General features: G+C 51.4%; 1 protein-coding gene across 1 annotated transcript; it reads left to right on the top strand.

Moving 5' to 3' along the window:
* Window positions 1–131: 131 nt before the first annotated feature.
* PPP1R15B (protein phosphatase 1 regulatory subunit 15B) lies at window positions 132–7,458 on the top strand. Its single transcript, XM_064635930.1, has 2 exons — window positions 132–1,814; window positions 4,656–7,458. The coding sequence occupies exons 1-2, from the start codon at window positions 147–149 to the stop codon at window positions 4,866–4,868; spliced, it is 1,881 nt and encodes a 626-aa protein (XP_064492000.1). The 5' UTR covers window positions 132–146; the 3' UTR covers window positions 4,869–7,458.
* Window positions 7,459–7,512: the final 54 nt, after the last annotated feature.

Here is a 7,512-nt window from a genome sequence, read left to right as displayed (position 1 = left end):
GAGCCCGCCCGTGGGGCTCCTTTCCCGGGAATGCCCCCCGGGGACCCCCCAAATTCCCGGCGGGCGGGGCGGGGCCGCTCGGGGCGCCCCCGCTGCAGTTCCGCGCTCCGCCACCGGGGGCGCTGCCGCGCGGGGCCCGCCGGCTGATGCAATCCCGGAGGGGCGTGGCCACGGGGGGAGTGGGCGGGCTCGCAACGACACCGCCCAATGGGCGTCGGCGGAGCGAGTGGGCGTGGCGGGGGCCGGCCCCGCCCCGCCCCTCCCCGGTGAGCGGAAAGCGCCGAGGCGGCGGCGCCGCCATTTTCTGCCCGAAGCCGCATCAGGATGGAGCCCAGACCCGACCCGGAGCCGCCCGCCGCCCGCCGAGCCTTCAGACCCGCCGCGCCACCACGGAGCGCCGCCTCGCACACCCCTCCGCACCGCTGGCAGCGCTGAACGGCCCCATGGAGCACAGCGGACGCGAACGCGCCGGCTGGGCCCGGCTGGGCCTGGCCGCGGCCTGGCCGAAGCTGGCGGGGCCCAGCGCGGCTCCCGCCGGCGGCTCGTCCCAGGCGAGCCCGCCCTTCTCGTGGCTGCGGGTGCTGTCGCAGCTCCTGTCGCCGCTGCCCGCGCTGCTGCAGCGGCTGCTGCCCGGCCCCGCGCTCAGCACCGCGCTCTGCCCCGCCAAGGCGCCGCCGCCGCTCGTGCTGCTGCCGCAGGCGGAGCCCGCGCCGGGCTGGGCCGAGGAGCCCCCGGAGAAGCGGGCGGAGGGCGGCGCGGAGCCCCCGGCGGGGCTGTGGGGGGCCGGGCTGGTGCGGAGCGCCCTCGCCGTGGACTGGTACGTGCTGGGCATGGAGCAGAGCAAGAGCCACCTGCCGCAGCCGCTGCGGGCCGAGGCCGTGCCCGAGGTCGAGTTCCTCCGCAGCAAGCGCCTGGCGTTCCTCCAGCGCTGGCACCTGCCCGTGCCCGACCCCGACCACGGCTACCACAGCCTGGAGGAGGAGCAGCAGCACAGGGACGTTCGCCGGGAAGCTGCGGGGCGCTGGGACCAGCGGGGCGGTGCCGGGCAGCTGGAGCAGCCCGAGGATCCAGGGAGACAGCCCGTGGAGCAGGAGGGGGTCCGGGATGCGGCGGAGGAGGAGGAGGAGGAAGCGTTGCCTGAAGGGGACGGTGAGGACTCGGACACAGAGCAAAACCTCCCGGTTTCGACCAGACCTGCGTGTGCGAATAAATTAATCGATTATATCATCGGGGGAGTTTTCAGCGGGGAGGAGAGCGAGGGTGAGGAGGACTGGGATGATGATGGGGATGATGATGACGATGACGGGTTCGACAGCGAAGAGCTTCCCTCGGACTCAGAGGCCGGCAGCCAGGACGGGGAGAGGCTTCACCTCTGGAATTCCTTCTATAGTTTGGATCCCTACGACCCTCAGAACTTCACAGCCACCATTCAGACATCTTCCAGCGATCCGGGAAGGGAGATGTCGGATGTGGAAGAGGAGGAGGAGGAGGAAGAAGAAGACTCGTGGGCAGAGTCCTCCTCAGGCTCTGCTCATAGTTCTGAAGAGGAGGACGAGTGGGACTGTGGCAGCGTGGATGAGGCAGAAAGCTTGAAACTTTGGAACTCGTTCTGTACCTCGGACGATCCATATAACCCTCTAAATTTCACGGCAGCCTTTCAGACCGCAGAGAAAAAAGGGACGCCGAGTGCGGTCCCTGCCGAGCACTTCACTGTGTGCCGGGTACAGCTGGAGAGACGCAGCTGTGGGCTCGGTGACTTGGGGCACCGTGGGATTCTGTCTGGCGAGAAAGCTGCGAATTCCAAGCGGAAAAAGGTATATTTTTGCTTTATATTCGTGTGTTACGGGGCTGCTAAAAAAAAACCTCACAACAAACCCACATTGCTCCGAGCAGTACGGAGCGGGTGAGGTCATTCCAGCATTCCAGATCTGCCTCCATGAGCTTACGTGCTGATTATTTCCCTGGAATTTTGTGCCTCATCCTCGACACGTGATGGGAAATTTTGTCAGCAGTTTCTTTTGTAGACTTGAAGTTAAATTTTCTTTTTAAGATGCGGTTTCTCTTCTCGATCTGGGGTGTAACGTGGTGTCGTCATCAGAGAAACTCCAGCGCTGCGGCGTCGGTTTTTCCCCGAGAAACTCCAGAGCTGTGATGTGCTTTCCTGGAAAGCACCAGTTTCTGTGGGGAGGAATTTTGTTTTAAACATTTAGGGATTTTTTTTTTTGTAACCCGAGCAGGCTTCTTAACGTGTTCTGGAGTAGGAAGAACTGGTTTAGCACGCGTGGGGTGTGTCACACGTGTGTTGGGTGTGTCACACATGTGTTGAGTGTTAATGTATGTTGACAGCTGACACATGGTTAAAACATGTTTCAGTTGACCACTGAAGTTTCCATACAAATTGTGGTGATATTCCCATTTCCATTTCAGAGAGTATTCTATATTATAATTCAGCAGTTGTTTATAAAAGGGATGTATTCAGGAACTGGACTTTTGAGACCAAACTGGAAATATAACGTGTTTTTGAAGAATTTGGGTGTTAAAAACCCTGTAATAGCTGTGCCAGGATGCAGGTAAATAGCAATTCATCCTCTCCCCGGTTCTGTGGTGCTGCAAATGTCCAGGGTGGTTTTTCAGGTGTGATGTCTGAGTGTTGATACCTCAAACATTTATATGAGTAAATGGCTCGTGGTGTAACAAGTCATCAAAATAGAAAACCTGTATAATTCTTATTTTAGTGCTTTTACAGCAGAGACCTTTGGTTTCTCCCTTAATTTAGGTTAAGAACACTGGGAGGGAGCAGTGCTGGGCCCTGCCCAGGGCTTGCTGTGTCCCAGGGGTGCAGAAGCAGCAGGAATTCTTGGCTCTGCAGTCCCAGGCCATGGTGAAAGAAGGATGATGTGGCTGCAATCTCCCACCTGACGTCAGAGCCCTGGTTGTGCCCCAGGGTGGCTCAGACTGATGTAAAAACGCTGTAAGGTGGGAAGGCTGATGTAACAGCTCCTAAAGCAGGTGCTTAATTAGGGCCAGGAAAACCGAGGGAATGCTGAGGTGTTCCCAGGAATTCTCCAGGTCATTCCTCCAGCTCGAGGCTGTTCCTGTCTGGCACCGTGCAGGGTTTATGTCTGGACAGCCATAAAACCTGGGGGGGTTTGTTTCCCCCATGAGGGAGCAGGACATGGACACGCTGTGAGGGCACGTGGATCCAATGGCCCTGCTCCCACAGAAATCTGGGATCACTGCACCAGGATTAGGTGGTTTCTGGAGGTTGTTTGGTGTCCAAGGCCAGGTTGGACAGGGCTTGGAGCAACCTGGGCTAGTGGAAGGTGTCCCTGCCCGGGGCAGGGGGTGGAACTGGGTGAGCTTTATGGTCCCTCCCAACCCAAACCAGTCTGGGATTCCATAGCTGGTGTCTCTGTTTTCTGGGAAGGCTGGAAGAGGGCTGTGCCACAGACAGCAATCCCCACACCTCATTGTGTCATCATGGACTGGGGGGGAAATCAGGGGTCTGTGTTAATCAATCCCAGGAATGGAGCAGCAGGTTTTTTGTGCCTCTCCAAGTGTTTTGCTGATTCCAGGAGTTGTCTGTGGTGACAGTGTGTGCTTGTCCTCGGGAACCAGCCCTGGTGTGAGAGGTGCTGACAGCTGGTTTATCCTTCAGTTGTCCACCTTTTCATAATGCAGAGCAGCACAAAGTTCAGCAGGAGCCTGACACAGGCTGGGTTTACTCAGAGGGATTTAAATCCTTATTAGAGCCATAGTTTAAACACTGCCAAGCAGAGAGCTCGAGTCTGTAAGTCCCTTTATTTTCTTAAAATAGCTGAGTGCCTCTTAAAAATAGCCACGAGTGAAAGTTTTCCTGGGTCTTTTAAGGTGCCTTTTGAGCTGATTTCCCTGTGTGAACTAACCCCCTGGAGTTGCAGAGCAGCTGGAAGCAGGGGGTTGGTGCAGTCACAGGGGGATGAGTGTTGCTTCCTTATCTGTGGTGACTCACAGGACTCTTTACTCCACACAACAATGGTTGTGCCTTTTTTTAACGTTCTTGTGTAATCTCTGGAGCACGTTCACAGCCCTGGAGTGACCTGGGTGAGGTGACAGCCCCGTGTCACGAGGGTGTCACCGCACAGGGGACGTGTCCTCGGCTCCGAGGGGCCTCTTGGGCAGCAGTTGAGTAACTCTGTAGTAGCTGAGCACTGTGTGGGTCGAGGCAAGACAGCAACTGGTTGATTTTAAAGCTGAGAGGTTGATTTTTAAAGCTGAGGTGGGGCAGAGACCTGGCAGGAACAGGGAATCACGGCCTGGTTTGGGTGGGAAGGGACCTTAAATATCACCCAGTGCCACCCCCTGCCATGGGCAGGGACACCTTCCACTAGCCCAGGTTGCTCCAAGCCTCATCCAGCCTGGCCTTGGACACTTCCAGGGATGGGGCAGCCACAGCTTCTCTGGGAAATCCATTCCAGCCCCCCATCCCCCTTACAGGAAAGAATTCCTTCCCAGTATCCCACTAAACCTACTCTCTGAACAGGTTTCTGAGGCTTTCTACTATTTAAAGTGTTTAATAACTTCTGTTTTTAAAAAAACCAAACAATCTATGTAAAAATGTGAAGTTCCTTTTGCATGAGTGGTGAACTCTTTACTAAATAACTTGCTTTTTCCAGGTCACCTTCCTTGACAAAGTGACTGAGTATTACATAAGCAGCGAGGAGGATCGGAAAGGACCCTGGGAGGAGATGGCACGAGATGGCTGCAGGTTCCAGAAACGGATCCAGGAGACAGAGGAAGCCATAGGATACTGCTTCACCACAGAGCATAGACAGAGAGTGTTCCACAGACTCCAGCAAAGCTCTTCCCAGAGGGTTGATCCCTTCTAGCACCTTATCCCACCTTAGCTGTGTGACCCTAAAACACCCACGAACACCTAAACAAGAAGTGGCAGCTGCATGTGCTATCCTGGAATGGGGAGAGAAGTGGGATTGGAATTGTCCCAGTTTTTGTGTATTCAGCCTGCAAATATCCCTGAGTGTCCCATTTTGATATCCAGGCAAAATCCTGGAGGGTGAGGGTGGTCCAGGCTCATTCCTTTTGATTAACACTTTGACACCCAGACTGCTTTAGGTGAAATGCATTCCAAAAGAAATGCCTTGTCTGCCGTCTGTTGGGAAGTGTGGTGACTGTTTAGTTGGATTTTTGCACTTTGAAAAAAAAGCAAAACCTATTTTGAAGGAGATATTTATGGGGCTCAGCCCCTGGTATTGCAGTTTTGATTTAAAGTTTCCCGAGAGTCGTGGTGTTTTCTCGTTGTTCTCCAGCTTGTACAAAAGTCTCACATGTTGTTCTCTAATAACTTTGACTTAACTGTGTGAATCCCTCCTTCTAGATCCCAGTTTTGCATGGAATCCAGTGGTTTGAGTGTTTATGTAGCATTTTGATGTCAATATTTCTGTCAGGCACACTGGGGGAGCTCTGGTGCATCACAAACCCTTTGGTTTGACTTATTTAAATAATACCTTGATCCAGGACTATTCCAGAGGGTTCTGGCTGCTTGTGCACCACATTTCTTGCCTTTTAAGGCAGGGAAATTCCTCATCCCAATCAATAATTAAAGCTTCAAGGCACACGTGGAGGCTGTGGGTGATGTTTGAATTTAGGGAGCCACGCAAGGGAACTAGTCCCTAATTATTTATTTAATCTAAGAATAACTTTGCTATAATTCTGCTTTAAAATAGAGATTGTGGTGGATTCTTGTATCCAGCCTGCTTGTTCTGGTACTTTTAAGGAGAATTCTCTCTGATTTAAGGAAATCTGAAGGCAGCAGATCACCGTGTTCTTTACCAAAAGCCAGTATTAACACTCTGTGTGTCTGCACTGGGTCACCTGGGACAAAGAACATTCCACCTGTGGGAAGCTGAGCTCCTTGGTGGAAGGACAGCACTCCTGATTTATATTCCTAACTTCAAATATTGAATCAGCTCAGTTAAGATAAAGAGCAGCACTGTTGGAGGGGGGTGTTTGGACCTGTTGGCCAAGCAGGTGTGAGGTCACCCAGACCTCAAAAATGGAAGAATTCCTGTCTGTTTGCACCAAGTTGGGTGAAAAAATAAATGATTTGCTGCTTGGTTTGTTCAGCTGAGCAGAATCATCTCCCTTTTGTAGGGGAGAAACCTTAAAAGTGCTTTAAATTTGTGATGAATCGTTTCAGTTTTTAATTTGTAAGAAAAATCACAGCTCCCTGGAGGGAGCCCTTCTCCCCAGGGCTTTACTTTCTGCTTTGCTGTGGGGTCATTTTGGCCAGGTCTTAATTCTGACTCAAAAATTTCGGAGTTTTTGGCTTCATGCTTTAATCCCCTTGCACTTGTGAGGTTTTTAAAAATTGATTTGCTGTGTTTGCACTTAGAAAATTCAGAGGATTCGCTGAATTACAGCAGAGTTGTGTAAACTTCGAATCCAGCCAGAAATTCCTGCAGCACTTCAGAGGGGCTGCATGAAGGCAATGCAGCAATGTTGTTTTCCATCTTCCCCAAAAAAAAATTGGATTCTCTTTTCCTACAAAAAAATTTCAGCTGTGAAATTGTAAATTCTGATCAGGCCCTCAAATCCTGGGAAGTCATCTCAGAATTTCTGGGAGCTCGTTTTGCTGTCTCATGTTGGATCTGCTTTTCAGCTTAGGGAAAAGGGGTGATAAACGTGGAATTAGAAGGGATTTGTTGATTTATGGTCAGTGTGATGGGTACAAACCTGCTGCTCCTGGCAAGTCACACTACAGCCGTTTTTTCCATGAATTTCCCAATTTCTTTGGAGAACTTGGTGCTTCAGTTTTTCGTGGACAGCTCGTTTTATTGGTGCTTTGTGAGGAGCTTTGGAGTGGTGGGAATGAACACCTGCAAACGTTTGCAGAGCCTTGGAAAAACCTGTCCCTGGGAACAAAGAGAATTGATAAATTATGTGTAAATTAGATCAACAACTGCTGCTCCCAAAGTGCTTAAACACTGGGAAAATGGCTTTTCCCCATCCTGAAGTGTGTCCAGCACTCCCACTGCTGCTTCCCACCTGCTCGGGTGAGCTTTTCCACTGCTCCAACCTCACGTTTTCCAAGGATCCAGTGTAAGGTGAGAGGGAATTAACACTAAATTCATCACCATAAACATCTTTTAGAACTCGGTGTCACCCTTTCTTCCCTAGAAAATTCCTTAAACTGGTCGTTCAGGCCGTGTCCATGTGTCAGTGCTTGGGGTGAGACAGTAAAAATAACACTTGTAGGACTTTAAATCAAAACTGTGATGAGCAGATTTTATTTTTGTATAATTTAGAGAAAACTTAGAAAACCTTCAGCATTGGCTTTATACAGATTTTACTTGATTTGTGTCGAGTTTGTTGGGTTTTTATATCTAAAGTTCTATTTCTGTACATAATAAACTATTCAGAACTAATCTGTAAATTGTAATAAAGATATTTGCAAGATAATTGGGTTGCTTTGGAAAGACTCGTGGGGTGGCTGGAAAAAGCAGGGATGGATTG

This window comes from Pseudopipra pipra, chromosome 25 (assembly GCF_036250125.1).
Source record: "Pseudopipra pipra isolate bDixPip1 chromosome 25, bDixPip1.hap1, whole genome shotgun sequence".
Lineage (NCBI taxonomy): Eukaryota > Metazoa > Chordata > Aves > Passeriformes > Pipridae > Pseudopipra > Pseudopipra pipra.
This window is presented reverse-complemented; position numbering and strand designations above follow the sequence as displayed.